We start from the raw sequence: 21673 nt of genomic DNA, 5'->3' as shown, positions 1-21673 counted from the left end.
TTCGATTTCGCAATTTTTCTATTAATGGATTTTTCGACTTTTAGACTTTTCGATTTCTCGATTTTTCAGTTTTTCGATTTCTCAATTTTTCGATGTTTCAGTTTCGGGATTTTTGAATGTTTCGATTCAAGTTTTTTTCGATTTTTCAACTCTTGGATGTTTCAGTTTCCCGACTCTTCAAATTTTCGATTTCTCCATTTTTTCACTTTTCGATTTCTCATTTTTTTTTATTTTTCATTTTTTTTTTGATATTTTTAAATTTCCGATTTTTCGATTTGTCAATTTCTGGATTAATCGATTTTTTGACTTGTCGATTTCTCGATGTTTGGAGTTTTCGTTTTTTTTATCCGATTTCTCGATTAAATTTAAATTAATTATGTAATTAAAATTTTCACTTTCAATTTCTTTATTTTTCGATATTACAGTTTTACGATTTTTCAATTTTCAATTTTTGAGGTTTCTAAATTTTCGATTTCGCAATTTCTCTATTAATGGATTTTTCGACTTTTAGACTTTTCGATTTCTCGATTTTTCAGTTCTTCAATTTCTCAATTTTTCCATGTTTCAGTTTCGGGATTTTTGAATGTTTCGATTCAAGTTTTCCTCGATTTTTCAATTTTTCGATACTTCAGTTTTAGGATTTTTCAATATTTCGAATTTTCAGTTTTTCGATTTTTCTTTCGACTCTTGGATTTTTCAGTTTTCGACTTCCCAATTTTTTTGATTTTTCATTTTTTGACGTTTCTAAATTTCCAATTTTTCGATTTCTCAATTTTTGGATTAATCGATTTTTTGACTTGTCGATTTCTCGATATTTGTAGTTTTCGTGTTTCTTTTATCCGATATTTAGATTTTTCGATTTTTTAATTTTTCAATTTCTGGATTAAATTTAAATTAATTAATTAAATTTTTCACTTTTCAATTTCTTAAATTTTTCACTTTTCAATTTCTTCATTTTTCGATATTACAGTTTTACGATTTTTCAATTTTTCAATTTTTGAGGTTTCTAAATTTTCGATTTCGCAATTTCTCTATTAATGGATTTTTAGACTTTTAGACTTTTCGATTTCTCGATTTTTCAATTTGTCAATTTTTCGATGTTTCAATTTCGGGATTTTTGAATGTTTCGATTCTTCAAGTTTTCTTCGATTTTTCAATTTTTCGATACTTCAGTTTTAGGATTTTTCAATATTTCGAATTTTCAGTTTTTCGATTTTCCAACTCTTGGATGTTTCAGTTTGCCGACTCTTCAAATTTTCGATTTCTCCATCTTTTCACTTTTCCACTTCTCAATTTTTTTGATTTTTCATTTTTTTGACGTTTTTAAATTTACGATTTTTCGATTTCTCAATTTCTGGATTAATCGATTTTTTGACTTATCGATTTCTCGATATTTGAAGTTTTCGGTTTTTTTATCCGATATTTAGATTTTTCGATTTTTTATTTTTCGATTTCTCGATTAAATTTAAATTAATTAATTAAATTTTTCACTTTTCAATTTCTTCATTTTTCGATATTACAGTTTTACGATTTTTCCATTTTTCAGTTTTTGAGGTTTCTAAATTTCCGATTTGGCAATTTCTGTATTAATGGATTATTCGACTTTTAGACTTTTCGATATCTCGATTCTTCAATTTTTCAATTTCTCAATTTTTCGATGTTTCAGTTTCGGGATTTTTGAATCTTTCGATTCTTCAAGTTGTCTCCATTTTTCACTTTTCGACTTCTCAATTTTTTAGTTTTTCAATTTTTGACGTTTTTAAATTTTCGATTTCTCGGTGTTTGGAGTTCTCGTTTTTTTTTTATTATTATTATTATTATTATTATTATTCGATATTTAAATTTATCGTCTTTTCAATGCTTTGATTTTTTGACTTCTTGATTTTCCGATTTTTCACTTTACAATTTCTTAAATTTTTCACTTTTCAATTTCTTCATTTTTCGATAGTACAGTTTTACGATTTTTCAATTTCTCAATTTTTCGATGTTTCAGTTTCGGGATTTTTCAATATTTCGATTCTTCAAGTTTTCTTCGATTTTTCAATTTTTCGATACTTCAGTTTTAGGATTTTTCAATATTTGGAATTTTCAGTTTTTCGATTTTCCAACTCTTGGATGTTTCAGTTTCCCGACTCTTCAAATTTTCGATTTCTCCATTTTTTCACGTTTCGACTTCTCAGTTTTTTTTATTTTTAATTTTTTTGACGTTTTTAAATTTCCGATTTTTCGATTCCTCAATTTCTGGATTAATCGATTTTTTGACTTGTCGATTTCTCAATATTTGGAGTTTCGGTTTTTTATCCGAGATTTAGATTTTTCGACTTCTTGATTTTTCGATTTTTTATTTTTCAATTTCTCGATTAAATTCAAATTAATTAATTAAATTTTTCACTTTTCAATTTCTTCATTTTTCGATATCACAGTTTTACAATGTTTCAATTTTTAATTTTTGAGGTTTCTAAATTTTCGATTTCGCAATTTTTCTATTAATGGATTTTTCGACTTTTAGACTTTTCGATTTCTCGATTTTTCAGTTTTTCGATTTCTCAATTTTTCGATGTTTCAGTTTCGGGATTTTTGAATGTTTCGATTCAAGTTTTTTTCGATTTTTCAACTCTTGGATGTTTCAGTTTCCCGACTCTTCAAATTTTCGATTTCTCCATTTTTTCACTTTTCGATTTCTCATTTTTTTTTATTTTTCATTTTTTTTTTGATATTTTTAAATTTCCGATTTTTCGATTTGTCAATTTCTGGATTAATCGATTTTTTGACTTGTCGATTTCTCGATGTTTGGAGTTTTCGTTTTTTTTATCCGATTTCTCGATTAAATTTAAATTAATTATGTAATTAAAATTTTCACTTTCAATTTCTTTATTTTTCGATATTACAGTTTTACGATTTTTCAATTTTCAATTTTTGAGGTTTCTAAATTTTCGATTTCGCAATTTCTCTATTAATGGATTTTTCGACTTTTAGACTTTTCGATTTCTCGATTTTTCAGTTCTTCAATTTCTCAATTTTTCCATGTTTCAGTTTCGGGATTTTTGAATGTTTCGATTCAAGTTTTCCTCGATTTTTCAATTTTTCGATACTTCAGTTTTAGGATTTTTCAATATTTCGAATTTTCAGTTTTTCGATTTTTCTTTCGACTCTTGGATTTTTCAGTTTTCGACTTCCCAATTTTTTTGATTTTTCATTTTTTGACGTTTCTAAATTTCCAATTTTTCGATTTCTCAATTTTTGGATTAATCGATTTTTTGACTTGTCGATTTCTCGATATTTGTAGTTTTCGTGTTTCTTTTATCCGATATTTAGATTTTTCGATTTTTTAATTTTTCAATTTCTGGATTAAATTTAAATTAATTAATTAAATTTTTCACTTTTCAATTTCTTAAATTTTTCACTTTTCAATTTCTTCATTTTTCGATATTACAGTTTTACGATTTTTCCATTTTTCAGTTTTTGAGGTTTCTAAATTTCCGATTTGGCAATTTCTGTATTAATGGATTATTCGACTTTTAGACTTTTCGATATCTCGATTCTTCAATTTTTCAATTTCTCAATTTTTCGATGTTTCAGTTTCGGGATTTTTGAATCTTTCGATTCTTCAAGTTGTCTCCATTTTTCACTTTTCGACTTCTCAATTTTTTGGTTTTTCAATTTTTGACGTTTTTAAATTTTCGATTTCTCGGTGTTTGGAGTTCTCGTTTTTTTATTATTATTATTATTATTATTATTATTATTCGATATTTAAATTTATCGTCTTTTCAATGCTTTGATTTTTTGACTTCTTGATTTTCCGATTTTTCACTTTACAATTTCTTAAATTTTTCACTTTTCAATTTCTTCATTTTTCGATAGTACAGTTTTACGATTTTTCAATTTCTCAATTTTTCGATGTTTCAGTTTCGGGATTTTTCAATATTTCGATTCTTCAAGTTTTCTTCGATTTTTCAATTTTTCGATACTTCAGTTTTAGGATTTTTCAATATTTGGAATTTTCAGTTTTTCGATTTTCCAACTCTTGGATGTTTCAGTTTCCCGACTCTTCAAATTTTCGATTTCTCCATTTTTTCACGTTTCGACTTCTCAGTTTTTTTTATTTTTAATTTTTTTGACGTTTTTAAATTTCCGATTTTTCGATTCCTCAATTTCTGGATTAATCGATTTTTTGACTTGTCGATTTCTCAATATTTGGAGTTTCGGTTTTTTATCCGAGATTTAGATTTTTCGACTTCTTGATTTTTCGATTTTTTATTTTTCAATTTCTCGATTAAATTCAAATTAATTAATTAAATTTTTCACTTTTCAATTTCTTCATTTTTCGATATCACAGTTTTACAATGTTTCAATTTTTAATTTTTGAGGTTTCTAAATTTTCGATTTCGCAATTTTTCTATTAATGGATTTTTCGACTTTTAGACTTTTCGATTTCTCGATTTTTCAGTTTTTCGATTTCTCAATTTTTCGATGTTTCAGTTTCGGGATTTTTGAATGTTTCGATTCAAGTTTTTTTCGATTTTTCAACTCTTGGATGTTTCAGTTTCCCGACTCTTCAAATTTTCGATTTCTCCATTTTTTCACTTTTCGATTTCTCATTTTTTTTTATTTTTCATTTTTTTTTTGATATTTTTAAATTTCCGATTTTTCGATTTGTCAATTTCTGGATTAATCGATTTTTTGACTTGTCGATTTCTCGATGTTTGGAGTTTTCGTTTTTTTTTATCCGATTTCTCGATTAAATTTAAATTAATTATGTAATTAAAATTTTCACTTTCAATTTCTTTATTTTTCGATATTACAGTTTTACGATTTTTCAATTTTCAATTTTTGAGGTTTCTAAATTTTCGATTTCGCAATTTCTCTATTAATGGATTTTTCGACTTTTAGACTTTTCGATTTCTCGATTTTTCAGTTCTTCAATTTCTCAATTTTTCCATGTTTCAGTTTCGGGATTTTTGAATGTTTCGATTCAAGTTTTCTTCGATTTTTCAATTTTTCGATACTTCAGTTTTAGGATTTTTCAATATTTCGAATTTTCAGTTTTTCGATTTTTCTTTCGACTCTTGGATTTTTCAGTTTTCGACTTCCCAATTTTTTTGATTTTTCATTTTTTGACGTTTCTAAATTTCCAATTTTTCGATTTCTCAATTTCTGGGTTAATTGATTTTTTGACTTGTCGATTTCTCGATGTTTGGACTTCTCGTTTTTTTTATCCGATATTTAGATTTTTCGACTTTTTGATTTTTGGATTTTTTATTTTTCGATTTCTCAATTAAATTTAAATTAATTAATTAAAATTTTCACTTTCAATTTCTTTATTTTTCGATATTACAGGTTTACGATTTTTCAATTTTTAATTTTTGAGGTTTCTAAATTTTCGACTTTTAGACTTTTCGATTTCTCAGTTTTTCATTTTCTCAATTTATCGATGTTTCAATTTCGGGATTTTTGAATGTTTCGATTCTTCAAGTTTTCCTCAATTTTTAAATTTTTCGATACTTCAGTTTTAGGATTTTTCAATATTTCGAATTTTCATTTTTTCGATTTTTCAACTTTCCCATTTTTCGATTTTTAAGTTTCAAAAACAAGATACCATGGGGGCAAGATTCGTTTAAATTCTTTAAAAAACCACCATAGACTCCATTGATTCTTTCTTTTTTTTTTCCAAAAACAAAACATCACACACCCAGGAATTCTTGAAATTCCTAAAAACAGACACATTTTTTTTATTTTTTTTTTTAATGACAACAGACATCCCAATTTTTTTTCAAATTATTTCTGAAATAAGGCACCAGGGCCCCTAAGATTTGTTCAAATTCTTTCGAAAACAACACATCATTTTCTTTTTTTTTAATTATTATTATTATTGTTATTATTATTGAAAAATCTTGGTATAATTTTGCCGATTTTGTATTTTCTAAAATAATTGTTAGATTTTTATTAATTTTAATTTATTAAATTTACATAGCAGGTAACTGTAAAATTTTCAAGTGACGTCATCGATTTGATGGTGGGGATGCAAGTAATATATTAAAAAAAAAGAATAGATCCATATCAGAATCATGCTATGATGTCGTAAGATTTTAGAGTAGTGGGTTGTATAGTTTCCAAGTTAAATCGCTAAATGTTGTAGAATAGTAGAAAGCCAGTATCAAGGCTTCCAGAAATATTTAATACGAGCCAACCTTTGCTAGTTGTAATATCTTGGTGCTCCAGAAGTAATACCCTAAAGAAAAAAAAGTGCCTTGTTTAGAAAGTCTGTGGTCATTTATTTATTTTTATTTTTTAACATTCTATAAATTCTTGACTTGGCACAACAAAGTTTGCGGTTAACTGATAACGACAAAAACCGACCAGCTCTCATAATAAAAATGTGTTTGTAATAATATTAAGTGTGGGGCTTTTGTAGATACGTTTTCTTTCTTTTCCTAATTTTTCTAAATTTTTTTAACGACGTTTTTCTTAATACAACTCAGTTTTTCCACACACACGTCAAAAAACTTTCACAAAAAAATTGTTGATAACAAAACACTGATTTCTCGTCAGAACAACGCGTAATTCTTCCGTAAACACACCACCCAACGCACCCTCTAAAAAAAAAATTGCCGCCGCCTCCGCATCACCTTTGGTGGTCTAACCGTCTAAAAATCCGCACGCTCGCCTTACTAATCGCGTCGACTCTGCAGAATTGACTCGCCAAACCAAAACAATCCATTATCGTCGATTCAGCGCCAATTGTTTCCACGATCTAAATCACCCTTTTCGTATTCCAGCTCCGACCCAGGACTGCTGCTGGGACTTGGTCGACTCCAGCACCGAAAAGCTGCTCGAAGTGCCTTTGCACGCGCTCGAATCCGTTCCCGCGGGCATCGTCGGCCAAGAGAACCCCGCCGAGCACGTGGAGGTCATCCCCATGCAGGAGGAGCTCGAGGTGCGGCTCGAGGAGGGCACGTTCCCGGTGCCGAACGACTGGCACTACGACGTCAAGATGGACTCGGAGATGGTGGCGGCCGCGCTGGGCAGCACCGAGAGCGACAACGGCGCGGCGGCGAACGCCAAGGCCGGCCAGAACTACCAGGAGTTCACAGGCAACCAGGTGAGAGATTGGGTTCTTTTTGGTGTGATAAATGTTGAAGAAGGCTTGCAATAATTATTGAGTGTCAATTCCGGATTTGTATTTTCGTACAATAAAGTTGGAGTAGTAACAGGTTATGGGCCCAGATTGAAAGCTGGGTACTGTGTTTCTGGACTTGGTTATTAAGGGTCCACCTTCCGCAAGGAAATTTATATTTCAAGGAATATGCAACCTATCAAAGGACACTCCATTTTCCCGAAAATTTGGGACTACAGTACTGAAAATTTCTAAAATCAAGTCTTTAATTTTTCGAAAAATTGGATTTATTCACCTTCGACCAATTTTTGATATCACAATTTTTTGCTTTTTGGATTTTACAATTTTTTGAGATCACAATTTTTCGTTTCTCCATTTTTTTTTCAATTTTTTCATTTTTTAACATTTGGGTTTCTTTTTTTTTCGATTTTTCAGTTTTTCAATTTTTAATTTTTCTGTTTCCTCAATATTTCAAGTTCTTGATTGTTATTTTTCATTTTCCTAATTTTTTAATTATCATTTTCTTGATCTTATATCACAATTTTTCATTTTTTCAATTTTGCAATTTTTTGATTTCTCAATTATTCGATTCCCCGATTTCTTTACTTTTCAGTATTTCGATTTTACAATATTTCGTTTTTTAAGTTCTTGATTTCCAATTTTTAGATTTTTCAAAGTTTTGATTTTATACTACATATTTCGTTTTTCATTTTTGATTTTTCAATTTTACAATTTTTCCATTTTTTGATTCGAAAAGTTGAAAAATCGAAAAACGGAAAAACGAAAAATTGTATAATCGGAAAAGTGAAAAATAGAAAAATTGCAAATCGAAGATCTGAAGAAACGAAAAATTGAAACTCAAATCGGGAAACTTTAAAATCGAAAATAAAATTAATCGAAAAATTGGAAAGAAGAAAATACGAATCGAACCGAAAAATTATAAAATCGTCAAAATTCCAAAGCCGAAAGATTGCAACATCGAAAAATTCGAAAATCGTAAAATTCAAGAAACAAAAAATTATAAAATCCGACCAATGAAAAACCGAAACATTGAACACTCATAAAATTACAAAATTTAAATATCCAAAAGTTGTAAAATCGAAAGACTGAAACATTTAAAAATGATAACTCGATATATCGTAAAATTGAAGTAACAAAAAAAAATGAAGAATTGAAAAAAATTTAATTGAAAAAGCAAAAAATTATAAAGTCAACCGAAAAATTGAAAAAATTAAAATAAAACATCGAAGCGAAAAATTGCAGATCAAAATGAAAAACTGAAAAATCGTGAAATTGAAAAATTAAAAATTGAGAACTCATGAAACTGTCAAGTCGAAAAGTTGCAAAATATAAAAATTGAAATATCCGAAACATATAAAAATGAAATCGTAAATTGAGGAAACAAAAAAAATTGAAGAATTGAAAAATTGCAAATCGAAAAAATTGTAGAAAGAAAAAAATTAAAAAATTTTAATTAAAAAAAAAAACAAAATATTATAAATCAGAACATTGAAAAACCTAAAAATTGAAAAAATAAAGAAAATAACCCAATCGAAAAATTGAAGAAATGAAAAATTCAGAAATTAAAAAATTGAAAACTCGTTAAATTGCGATGTGAAAAGTTACAAAATCTAAAAATTGAAATATCAAAACACATAAAAATGAAGATTTGAAAAATTGTAAATCGAAAAATTGAGAAAAAGAAATTGAAATAAAAACAAAATTATGGATCCAAACATTAAAAAACCTAAAAATTGAAAAACTAAAAACCCAATCGAAAAATTGAAGCAAGGAAACATTTTTAAAAATCTTAATTGAAAAAACAAAATATAGATCAGAATTAAAAACCTAAAAGTCGAAAAAAAAATGAAGAAAATAAAACCCGATCGAAAAATTGAAGAAATGAAAAACCGAAAAATTGAAGTATCGAAAAGTTAGACATCGTAAAATTGAGGGGAAAAAATTGAAAAATGGAATTATTGAAAAATTTTTAAAAATTATAATAATATTGCAACATTGAAAAATCGAAAAATTGTAAAAATAAAGAAAATAAAAAACCGAAACGAAAAATTGAAAAACGGAAAAATTATAAATTCGTAAAACTGAAAAAGAGAAGTATTCTAAAAAAAAGTGAAATATTTTAATAATAATAGTTATTATTACATATTTAAAATGGAAAGAAGAAAAATTGCAAATCAAAAATTGAAAAACCGAAAAATTGAAAAATCGAAATATTGAACAAACAAAAAAATGAAAAATTCAAGGAACGGAAAACTGAAAACATTAAAATTGAAAAATTAAAAATTGAGAACACGAGAAACAAATCGAAAAATTACAAAATCCAAAAATTGAAAAATTCAAAAGATGGAAAATTGAAAAATTTTGAAACTGAATAATCTAAAATTGAAAAATCCAAAAATTCTAAAATTTCACATTGAAAAAGAGAAAAATTCTATCGAAAACTCGTGAAATTGCATATCGAAAAATTTCAAAATCAAAAATTTGTAAAAATAAAGAAAATAAAAAACCGAAACGAAAAATTGAAAGGTCGAATAAAAATTATTAGTTATTATTACATGTTTAAAATGAAAACAAGAAAAATAAAAATATTTAAAAGTTGAAAACCGATAAATTGAAAAATCGAAAAATAAAAAATTGAAAAATCGAAAATTCGAAAATGGAGAAATTAATAAAAGAATTGAAAAATTGCAAATCGAAAAATTGAAAAAATTGGAAATGAAAAAGCAAAAAATTATAATACATATAATCAAAATGTTGAAAAACCGAAAAATGGAAAAAATAAAGAAAAAAAACTGCAAAATATAATCATTGAAATACCCAAAAATTGCAAAATCAATAAATTGAAACATTTAAAAATTAAAATCGGAATTGAAAAAACGAAGAATTTTTAAAAATCGGAATTGAAAAAACAAAGAATTGTAAAATTAGAACATTAAATAACCCAAACGAAAAATTGCAAATCTACATGAAAAATTGAAAACTCGAAAATTGAGGAAACAAAAATTGAAAAATCAAAAATTAAAAAAACAAAAAATTGAAGAAATGGGAAATTAAGGAATCAAAAAATTGAAAGAACACAAAATTATCAATAGAAACATTAAAAAATCGAATAATTATTAAAAATTAAAAACTGAGAACACGAGAAACAAATCGAAAAATTACAAAATCTAAAAATTCCAAAATTTCAAAAGTCTTGGAACTGAAAAATCTAAAATTGAAAACCGAAACATTGCAAATCGAAAAAATTGAGAAATCCAAAAATTCTAAAATTTCACATTGAAAAAGAGAAAAATTATAAAATCCGAACATTCAAAACTAGTGAAATTGCATATCGGAAAATTACAAAATCAAAAATTGAAACATCCAGAAGTTGGAAAATCGAATACACGGAAAGTTGCAAACGGAAAATTGAATTATTGAAAATTTGTAAAAATAACGAAAATAAAAAACCGAAACGAAAAATTGAAAGGTCGAATAAAATTAAAAGTTTTCAAATTCATTAAATAAAAATTGAAAAAAGGAAACATTCTAAAATCGTAAAATTGAAAAATGGAAGTATTTAAAAAATATTGTTACATATTTAAAATAAAAACAAGAAAAATTAAAAAATCTGAAAGTTAAAAATCGAAAGATTAAAAACCACAAAATTTGCAAATCGAAACATTATAAAATTAGAACTTTGAAAACCCGACAAATTGAAAAAAAAAAATAAAGCAAATAAAAATCGAAAAATTGAGAAATTATACATCGATTGAAAACTCCTGAAATTGGAGATCGAAAAAGTACAAAATCTAAATTTTAAATATCCAAAAGTTGGAAAATTGAAAATCTGAAACATTTAAAAATGAAAATCGAAGAGTTACGAATAGTACAAATAACAAAAAAATTGGAAAATTGCAAATCGAAAAATAGTGGAAACGAAAAATTGGAAAAACAAAAAATTGTAAAATTCAAAAATGCAAATATTCAAAAGTTGGGAAATTGAAAAATCATGAAACTGAAAAATCTAAAATTGCACATCGAAAAATTGTAAAATTTCACATTGAAAAAGAGAAAAATGATAAAATCGCAACATTAAAAAAACTCGTGAAATTGCAAATCGAAAAATTACAAAATCAAAAATTTAAACATCCAGAAGTTGGAAAATCGAAAACTGGAAAATGTAAAAATGGAAACTCGAAAAATTGCAAATCGGAAAATTAAATTATTGAAAATTTATAAATTAAAGAAAATAAAAAACCGAAGCGAAAAATTGCCAATCGAAAATTCGAACAAGTGAAAAATTGAAGAATCGTAAAATTGAAAGATCGAATAAATGAAAAATCTTTAAAACCCTATCATTGTACAAGGGAAAAATTGTAAAATTGTAAAATTGAAAAATGGAAGCATTTTAAAAATCATTACATATTATTTAAAATGAAAACAAGAAAAATTGAAAAATGAAACTGAAATATCGGAAAATCCAGAAATTAATAAATCGATTAATCGAAAAATTTAATGATCAAAAAACGGAAAAATCGCAAAAACGGACCACTTTTGTGGAGTTGAGTTACATAAGATAAAATACAAGAAATAAAAAAAATTGAATTGAAAAATTGCAAATCGAAAAATGGTAGAAAGGAAAAATTTTAAAAACTGGAATTGAAAAAACAAAAAATTGCAGATCAAAATAAAAAATTGTAAAATCGAAAAATTTGCTAAATGTAAAAATGAAAACTCGAAGAGTTACATATCCTATAATTGACGAAACAAAAAAAATTAAAGAATTGAAAAATTGTAAATCGAAAAATTGAAAAAATTAGAATTGAAAAAGCAATAAATTATAAAATCCGAATATTGAAAAACCGAAGAATTGAAAAAATAAGACATTAAAAAACTGCAAAATCTAATAATTGATATACTCAAAAATTGCAAAATCGATAAACTGAAACATTTAAAAATTAAAATTCGAAGAGTTACAACATCTTAAAATTGAGGAAACAAAAAAATTTAAGGATTGAAAAATTGCAAAATCTATAAGTTGAAATATCCAAAACATGCAAAAATGAATGAAAAGTTAGGAATCGTAAAATTGAGAAAAGAAAAATTTATCAAATTTTAATTGAAAAAACAAAAAATAAAGAAAATAGAAAACCGAATGGAAAAATTACAAAATCTAAAAATTGAAATATCCAAAAGTTGGAAATCGAAAAACTGAAACATTTAAAAATGAAAACTCTAAGAATTTACACATTGTAAAATTGAAAAAACAAACGAAAAATTGTAAAATAAAGAAAATAAAAAGCCGAACCGAAAAATTGCAAATCGAAAATTTGAAGAAATAAAAAATTAAGGAATCGAAAAATTGAAAACTCAAGAACTGTAAGTCTAAAAATTGAACAAATTCAAAAGTTGGAAAATTGGATAACTGAAAAATTTTAACTTGAAAAATCTCAAATCGAAGACTGAAGAAACAAAAAAAAAAGACAAATTTATAATCTTCCAAAGAACTGGGATTTGTTTGACTGTACTTCAGGGGCGAGGGAAGATCTGGCGAAATAGACTAGGACTAATTTTATTATTACTGCATCTAATTGTTTTTTGTTACTGCGATTTTTACTTTTTTAAGAGACACATCGACATATTAGAAGAATGAGAACAAAAAAATAGAGTAAGATTGTAGTAATATTTAAAATATGTTCTGGAATTTCAAAAATAAATTATGATTAGGGTATTTCATTAAAAAAGCTAAGTTGAGTGTTACGTCTTAAAAACATAACACTCTGTATAGTTAAAAATAATTTTAGAGTATAGTCCTCAAAGAATTAAGTACTCAAATTACATAATATGTATTACATAACTTTTATTAAATTGTCTATTTCCATTTTAAGTATCAGAAGTAGCCTGTACTTACTTAATAATAACGCATCTAACAAATTTTCATGCGATAAAGCTACATTAATGACAATAACAGGTTAAGCTGGAGCTGGAGGTGACCTTGACGCCCGAGATCATCAGCAACGACAGCCTGATCACGAGCACGGTGAGTTCGAGCAACGGCGCCAACTCGACGGTGACGCCATCAGTGAGCAAGACCGTGACGACGGTGATCCCCCCGACGACGATCGTGTGTCTGCCGTCGGTGGTGAGCACCGGATCTCTAGTGAATCCCGTCAACGAGAGCCAGTGCGTCCCGACGCTCCCCAGGCCGGGGATGGTCCAGAGCTCGAGCGCGCTGCCGTACCTGGCGCTGAGCACGAGCCAGCCGATTCGGGCGGTGCCGGCGCACACGAAGGCCAAGCCGAAGAGCTCGCAAAGCGGAGGCTCGAACAGGAACCGGGGCAGCAACAAGCCGCCCCCGGGGGCTGTCAATCTGGAGCGAAGTTACCAGATCTGCCAGGCGGTCATCCAGAACAGTCCGAACCGGGATCAGTTGAGGTGATACACATTTTTTGATTTTCTAAACTCTTAAGCTTAGCTTTGTTGGTAGATGTCAGCTGAAACCGCCGCCGTCGCTGCTAGCCGCCGCCGCGGTTAACAACACGGTGAAGAAGAACGAGAACAACAGACAGACGCAATACAGTTCGGTGACGTCGTCCAGAGGCTCGGCGAAGACGTTCACGCCGCCGTTGCCGGCTAGCGGTAATTTCCAGATGGTGCAAAACAATGGGGTGAAGAACGTGGGGCAGAAGGCGAGGTCGGTGCCGTACCAACAGCAGAGGCAGCCGAGTCCGCCCGTCGTGGTCAGACACGTGTTCACCTCGGGGCAGGGAATCCCCGTGACGATGGCAGTACTGCCACAAGCCCCTGCCTTAAGTCCTGAAGTGAGTGAGTAAAAATGACTACTAATACGCATCTCCGTTAGACGCTTCTCTGTTTTCTACTAATCAAAGTCCAAGATCGTATTAGATGATCATAGAAAAAAGCTTTCGGGCAATCTGCGTTCAAAAGTAACACTTTTGTCATAACGTGCAGGCGGAGTTTGACTCGCTACTGCTGATTTGACTTTTTTATTTCCTAATTCAAATTTGTATAGCAATATTTTGTAGTTTAACATTGAAATTGCAAAGCCGAATGCTCTGAAATGTTCCATGATTTTTCGATTTTTCAATTTTTGGCGTTCCTAAATTTTCGACTTTTACCTAGGTATTCTCTACTTTCGACTTCCCGATTTTTCAGTTCTTCTCTTTCTGTTTTCCAATTTTTGACATTTCTAAATTTTCAATATTTCCATTTCTGGATTAATAATTGTTGGTTTTCCCATTTCTCAATGTTTCAGCTTCCCAATTTTTCGATTTTTCAGTTCTTCAATTCTTCAATTTTTTAAATGTTCATTTTTCGACTTGACAATTTTTCGACTTTTCAATTTCTCGATTTTTCAATTTTTCCATTTTTTACCTTTTAAATTTTTGGTTTTTAGATTTTTCGAATTCTCGGATTTTAAATCTGCGATTTTTCAGTTTTTCGAATTTTAAAATTTTAAATTTCTTGAATGTTTGATGTTTTGAATTCTTTCGGTTTTATATTTTTCGGTTTTTAAAATTATTAATTTTTCGATTTTCCCGTTTTAGAATTTTTGGGTTTCTCGTTTTTTCGAATTTTCTATTTCTTGATCATTTTTATTTTTCAATTTCTCAATTTTCTGATATTTCAGTTCTACTATTTTTCAATTTTTTTAAATTTCGATTATTCGTCTTGACAATTTTTCGACTTCTCGAGTTTTTTATTGTTAATTTTATCTAAGTTTTCGTTTTTTTAATTTCTTGTTTGAATGTTTCAACTTTTCGATTTCTAGATTTTTCAATTTTTGTTTTTTCGTTTCGTTTTCTCAATTTTTCAGTTTTGCGATATTTTAATTTTTCTTTATTTTATAGTTTCGATCTTTCGATTTTTCAATTTTTCGATTTTTAAAATTTTATATTCTTCGATTTTCGGTGTTAAAATTTTTCAGTTTTGGGATTTTTCAAATTTTTCGATTTTCAATTTTTTTACTTTTTCAAATTTTCAATTTTTTGTTCCGGTTTCAATATTTTTCAATTTTTCGAAATTTCAATTTTTTCATTTTTCTCTTCTTCGATTTTTCAATTTTTTTAAATTTCGGTTTTTCGATTTTTCGTCTTTGAAATTTTTCGAATTTTCGTTTTCACGATTTTTCAGTTTTTTGTATTTAATTTTTCGGTTTTTCAGTTTCTGGTGTTGCTAAATTTTGTTTTCGAATTTTCGATTAATCGATCTTTCGATTTTTAACAATTTTTTTATTTTCCCATTTTCTGATTTTTTGACTTCTGGATTTCACGATTTTTAAAATTTTCAGTTTTTCTGTTTTAGAATTTATCGGTTTCTCGTTATTTCAGATTTCCTATTTCTCAATAATTTTTGTTTTTCGATTTCTCAATTTTCCGATATTTCATTCAGTTTTATGACTTTTACATTTTTTATTTTTCCTTTTTTCATTTTTCGACTTCTCGATTTCACGATTTTTGAGTTTTTCAGTTCTTCGATTTTTCAAATTTTTGGCTTTTCAATTTTTTAATTTTCAGTTTTTCGACTCGAAGATGTTTCAATTCATGATTTTTTCAATTTTTTTATTTATCGATTTCTCAATTTTCCGACATTTCAATTTTAGGTTTTCTTCAATTTTTGGCGTTCCTAATTTTCTACTTTTAACTATTTCGATATTTTGATTTTCCCGTTTCTCTATTTTTCGACTTCTCGATTTTTTAGTTCTAATTTTTAAATTTTAGAGTTCTCGATTTGTTTTTCAATTCTTCTGTTTCTGTTTTCCAGTTTTTGGTATTTCTAATCTTTTTCAATTTTTCCGTTGCTCGATTAATAGACTTTTTGGTTTTCAAAATTTCTCAATGTTTCACCTTCTCAATTTTTCGATTTTTCAGTTCTTCAATGTTGAATTTTCGGTTTTTAGATTCTTTCAATTCTTCGATTTTTCAATTTTTAAATTTTTGGGTTATTAGATTTTTCGAATTCTCAGCTTTTTAAATCTTCGATTTTGATATTTTGAATTCTCGTTCTTTCGGTTTTATATTTTTCGGTTTTTAAAATTTTTAAATTTACGGTTTTCCCGTTTTAGAATTTTTTGGTTTTTCGTTTTTTCAAATTGTCTATTTCTCAATCATTTTTATTCTTCAATTTTTTGATTTTCTTTTTTCTCCGTTTACCGTCTTTTCGATTTCTCGATTTTCAATCAATTTGTCAATTCTTTTTTTATTTTTCAATTTTTTTAAATTTCGGTTTTCAATTTTTCGTCTTGACAATTTTTCCACTTTTTGGATTCACGATTTTTCGATTATTCGATTTATCATTTTTTCGATATTTCGATTTTAGGATTTTTCTTTCCTTCAGATTCCCGATTTTTCAATTTTTGTTTTTTCATGTTTCGTTTTCTCAATTTTCCAGTTTTGCGATATTTCAATTTTCCTTTTTTTTTATAGTTTAGATTTTTCGAATTTTTAAATTTTTCCATACTTTGATATTTTGATTTCTCGATCTTTCGATTTTTCAATTTTCGATTTTTAAAATTTTATATTCTCCGATTTTCGCTTTTAAAATTTTTCAGTTTTGGGATTTTTCTAATTCTTCGATTTTTCATTTCGATTTTCGGCTTTTTAATTTTTCAATTCTTTACTTTTTCAATTTTTCGTTTTTTTGATGTTTCGATTTCACGATTTTTTAGTTTTTAAAATTTTAGATTTTTCGATTTCTCGATTTTTCTATTTTAAATTTTTCAAATATTTGATGGATTTTTTTAATTTTTCGATTCTTCCAATTTTGTCGGATTTTTTTATTTTCCCATTTCTCGCTTTTTCGATTTCGCCAATTTTCCGTTTTTCAATTCTTCAATTTTTCGGTTTTTTAAATTTTAGATTTTTCGATGTTTTCATATCTCGATTTATAAATTTTTCTATTTTTAGCATTCCTATATTGTCGATTTTTCGATTAATCGATTTTTCAATTTTTCCGTTTTTCAATTTTTTGGACATTTAAATTTTCGTGTTTTTTTTATTTTTAGATTTTTCGAATTCTGTTTTTCAAATCTTTGATTTTTCAATTTTTCGAATTTAAAGTTTTGCATTTTTTCAATCTTCGAATTTCTAAATTTTCCGATATTTCCCTTCTACGATTTTTCAATTTTTCATTTCTTCGATTTTTCAGTTTTTTGATCATAATTTTTGGTTCTTTCAAATTCTCGATTTTACAAATTCCTCAAATTTACGATTTTTCAATTTCTGCTATTTTAATTTTTCGAATTTTAAAATTTTAGATTTCTTCAATGTTTATGTTTTGAATTCTCGTTCTTTCGGTTTTAGATTTTTTGGTTTTTCAATTTTTCGATTTTTGAAATTTTTTATTTTTCAATTTCTCGGATTCTCGCTTTTTCAAATTTTCGATTTCTCGATAATTTTTATTTTCCGATTTCTCAATTTTCCGACATTACAGTTATGCGATTTTTCGATTTTCGACTTTTCAGGATTTTGAGTTTTCAATTTCTTAAAATGCTGATTTTTTCGATTTTCCATATTGACAATCTTCGAATTTTTGGATTCATCATTTTTTCCATATTTCTTCTTTTTTCGCTCCTTCAGTTTCTCGATTTTTCAAATTTTCCATATTTCATTTTCCGATTTATCAGTTTTCCTATTTTTTCCGTTTGAAAGTTTTCGATTTTTCAAATTTCGGGTTTTTAGATTTTTGGACTTTTGGATTTTTCGATGCTCAAAATTTTGATTTCCCGATATTATTTTTTATTTTCGATTTCTCAAAGTTTAGATTTTTCAACTTTCTCAATTTCTATATTTTTGCAAGTTGAAGATTTTTCGAATTTTCGATTTTTCAATTTTTTATTTTGTCATGTTTTGATTTCTCAATTTTTCCGATATTTTAATTTTTCGGTTTTTTACATTTATAAATTTTTCCATGCTTGATCTTTCTTGTTCTTTCGATTTTTCAATTTTGCGACTTTTCTTTTCGAATTTTCAATTTTTACTTTCAATTTTTCGAATTTTTATTGTTTCACTTTTGGGATTTTTCGATTCTTCAAATTTTCTTTGATTTTTTGTTTTCCCATTTCTGAATTTTTCGATTTTTCAGGTTTTTGATTTTTCGATGTTTTGATTACTCGATTTTCCGATTTTTCTATATTTCAATCTTGCAATTTTAAATTTTTTTGGTTTTTCGGTTTTTAAATTTTTCGTTTTCACAATTTTTTTAGTTTCCCTTCTGGGAATTTACAAATTCTTCAATTTTTCTGTTTTCCATTTCGAATTTTGTTTCAGTTTTGGAATTTTTCAATTGTTCGATTCTTCAAATTTTCTTCGATTTTTTCATTTTCCCACTTCGCGATTTTTCGATCTTTCAATTTTTTTATTTTCTTGATTTTTCGTCTTCTCTCTTTCACGATTTTTCAATTCAATTTTTCGATTTTTAAATTTTTTCCTCTTCTAAATTTTCGGTTTCCCGATTACTCGACTAATAAATCTTACAATTTTTTTAATTTTCGATTTCTCCATCAATCGCTTTTTCGGGTTTTTAATTTTTCTATTTTTCAACTTGACGATTTTTCAACTTTTCAATTTTTCAATTTACCAACTTTTCGAAATTTTAGTTTTCGGTTTTCAGTATTTTGATTCTTAATTTTTTCACGTTGAAAAAATGTTCTGTTTTTTCGTGTTTCGATTTCTCAATTTTTGCAATATTTTAATTTTTCTTCTATTTTTCAATTTATTTTTCGATGTTTCACTTTTGGGATTTTTCTGTTTTAAGATTGTCGATTTTTTTCTTTAAATTTTTCGAATTTTTAATGCTTCACTTTTGGATTTTTCAGTTTTTGGATTCTTCAAATTTTCTTGGATGTTTTTGATTTTCCCATTTCTGGATTTTTCAATTTTTCAGGTTTTTGATTTTTCAATATTTCGGTTTTTTACATTTTAGATTTTTCGAAATCTTAAATTTTAAGTTTTTCCATGCTTGGTCTTTTTATTGTTTCACTTTTGGGATTTTCTAATTCTTCAAAATTTCTTTGATTTTTTGTTTTCCCACTTCTGGATTTTTCTATATTTCAATCTTGCAATTTTATTTTTTTTTTTATTTTTCGATATTTCAATTTTTCGGTTTTTAAATTTTTCAGTTTTCCGTTTCGATTTTTTTGTTTTAAATTTTACCAATTTTCTGTTTAAATTATTCGAATTTTTAATGTTTCAGTTTTGGGATTTTTCAATTGTTCGATTCTTCAAATTTTCTTCGATTTTTTCATTTTCCCACTTCCCGATTTTTCGATCTTTCAATTTTTTTATTTTCTTGATTTTTCGTCTTCTCTCTTTCACGATTTTTCAATTCAATTTTTCGATTTTTAAATTTTTTCCTCTTCTAAATTTTCGGTTTCCCGATTGCTCGATTAATAAATCTTTTGATTTTTTTCACTTTTGGGATTTTTCTGTTTTAAAATTGTCGAATTTTTTGTTTAAATTTTTCGAATTTTTCATGTTTCAGTTTTTGGATTCTTCAAATTTTCTTCGATTTTTTTTATTTTCCCATTTCTGGATTTTTCAGGTTTTTGATTTTTCAATATTTCGGTTCTTGAATTTTTCTGTTTTTAAATTGTTCATTTTCTGAATTTTTCGATTTTGTTTCGAATTTTTGATTTTTTACTTTTTCAATTTTTCTTTCCCGAGCGTAAGCCAAGGAAGTAATATTTGAAAACAAAAAATTTGACGAGGGATCACAAATCTTATTTTTTTTATATAATCATAGAAAAAAATGTATGCAACCCGTGCCAAAAGTGTTACTTTTTCCATTACTTGCATGCAAACGAACATTCTAAATCGTAGATACTTTAATGATCGTAGAAAGTACAATTAGTTGTATTTTACTAAAAAATTTTCGCTCCACCCCCAGGTGGTTGAAGCCCCCAACCCCATGGGCGCCGTCGGCCAGTACATCCTCGTCCAGCGCGCCGGCGTCGGCGACCACCACCCCAACATCCCGCGCTCATCCAGCGCGCCGCCGTCCCACCAGCAGCAGCTGCCCGCCGCCATCAACACCGGCGGCGGCCAGATCCTCTCGGTCGGCGGTCGCGGCCGCCCCGCCAGCGTCGACGTCGACCACGCCGGCGGCCTCCAGCCCCAACAGCAGCAAGCGCCGCCCCCGCCGCCGCCTCCCCAGTCCAACGACTTCATCGTCCAGTGCCCGAACCCCGGCACGCAGGCGGTGACCCGGCGGCAGCGGCTGCCCTCGGGCGTGGTCTACGGCGACGTCAGCCTCGAGAACCAGATGCACAACTACACGATCATCGGCGGCGAGAACGTGATGGTCGACCATCCGGGGGCGGCGATGCAGGGGGCGGTCATGCAGCAGCAGAAGCGGGCGGCGGACAATTGCGCGTGCAGTCTGAAGGCGATGGTGGTGTGTAAAAAGTGCGGGGCGTTCTGCCACGACGACTGCATCGGACCGAATAAATTGTGCCGTACGTGTTTCATACGGTAGGTTGTCTTATGAGGGGCGTTTGTTGGTAACAATGAGGCGAGGGATGGGGGTCGGAAAGAAGGGTATTGCGCTTTTTTGTGCTTGGCGCTTGAAACATAACCTTAAAATAACATTGTTGTTGACAGAACAAGTGTCAATAGAGACGGCGTCATATTCCATGGCGGTCTGCGATTTCAGTTTAAATGTTACGTGGGAGGGGTGAAATTATTGTTAATAATAATTGGTTTATTTATTGGGTTTTTTTGGGGTAATTATATATTATATTTATATGCAGGGAGGGTTTCCCTGAATTCCGAGGTATTTTTTGTGTTGTATATTTGATTTTTTGAATCTCGTATTTTTCGGTTGCTTGTGCAGTAGCAGCGAATTCCGTACTAATTTGTTTCATAGTCGTGGAACGATAAAGCTCCAGGAGCATTGTTGCCAACAAACGGACGTGAAATTGTACTGTGGTAATTAAACATGTAACAAAGAAGACTTGGTTGATAGTGATTTTTAAAGTTAGTTTTAAAATTTATATTGTAACTTACGACATAGTGAGGACTATTTTACTTATGCTTGTACATGTGAATGAAAAAATACTCTGATTCGTCACCGATCTACTTTATTTTTTTATGTATAAATTATTTTAGTCCGCTACATATCATACACTTGGTTTTATACATATGTTTTGTTTATTTATTTATTATTGTGCTCGCTCAGACGTTTGTTTTTGTTTTTTAGAAGTCTTCCAGCGTTTTGATAAAAAATGAATAAAAAATTTGTAGCTTGATGTCATTTCGATGTATTTTTTATTTGTCACGAACTAAAATGTACTACCTCAGGTATATTGGAGTATACTTTTCGATTTTTGCTAAAGTTTTATAAACGTTGTTTCTAGTGCAATAAATTCGTTTTTTGTCGCCGACACGTCACTGGAAAATCGGATTTTGTGTGATTTCAATTTGTAGCATAATGCTTTTTAAAATTAGTGTTATTGTTAGATTCTAGAAGGATGTGTAAAACGACTTTTTTCGCATGTATTATTCCGAATTATTTCTTGTACAGTTTTTATAGCGTTGC

At 28.5% G+C, this 21673-nt stretch overlaps 1 protein-coding gene across 3 annotated transcripts in view; it reads left to right on the top strand.

Annotated features, from left to right (window-relative positions):
* The window catches only part of Asx (Additional sex combs), a 51979-nt gene extending 30591 nt beyond the window's left edge, over nt 1-21388 (top strand). Inside the window, exons 3-6 of one of the 3 annotated variants that reach the window (XM_064058291.1) lie at nt 6777-7099; nt 13089-13552; nt 13593-13938; nt 20024-21388. In XM_064058291.1, the coding sequence (XP_063914361.1) occupies nt 6777-7099; nt 13089-13552; nt 13593-13938; nt 20024-20611 (1721 nt within the window). In that variant the 3' untranslated portion in view covers nt 20612-21388. Of the gene's footprint in view, nt 1-6776; nt 7100-13088; nt 13553-13592; nt 13943-20023 lie in introns of all 3 variants that reach the window. The other 2 variants (XM_064058292.1, XM_064058293.1) reach the window with 2 other exon arrangements.
* Nucleotides 21389-21673: the final 285 nt, after the last annotated feature.

Source organism: Zophobas morio, unplaced genomic scaffold (assembly GCF_036711695.1).
Source record: "Zophobas morio isolate AGI-343-1 ecotype UQ-CSIRO unplaced genomic scaffold, CSIRO_AGI_Zmor_V1 ptg000018l, whole genome shotgun sequence".
NCBI lineage: Eukaryota > Metazoa > Arthropoda > Insecta > Coleoptera > Tenebrionidae > Zophobas > Zophobas morio.
This window is presented reverse-complemented; position numbering and strand designations above follow the sequence as displayed.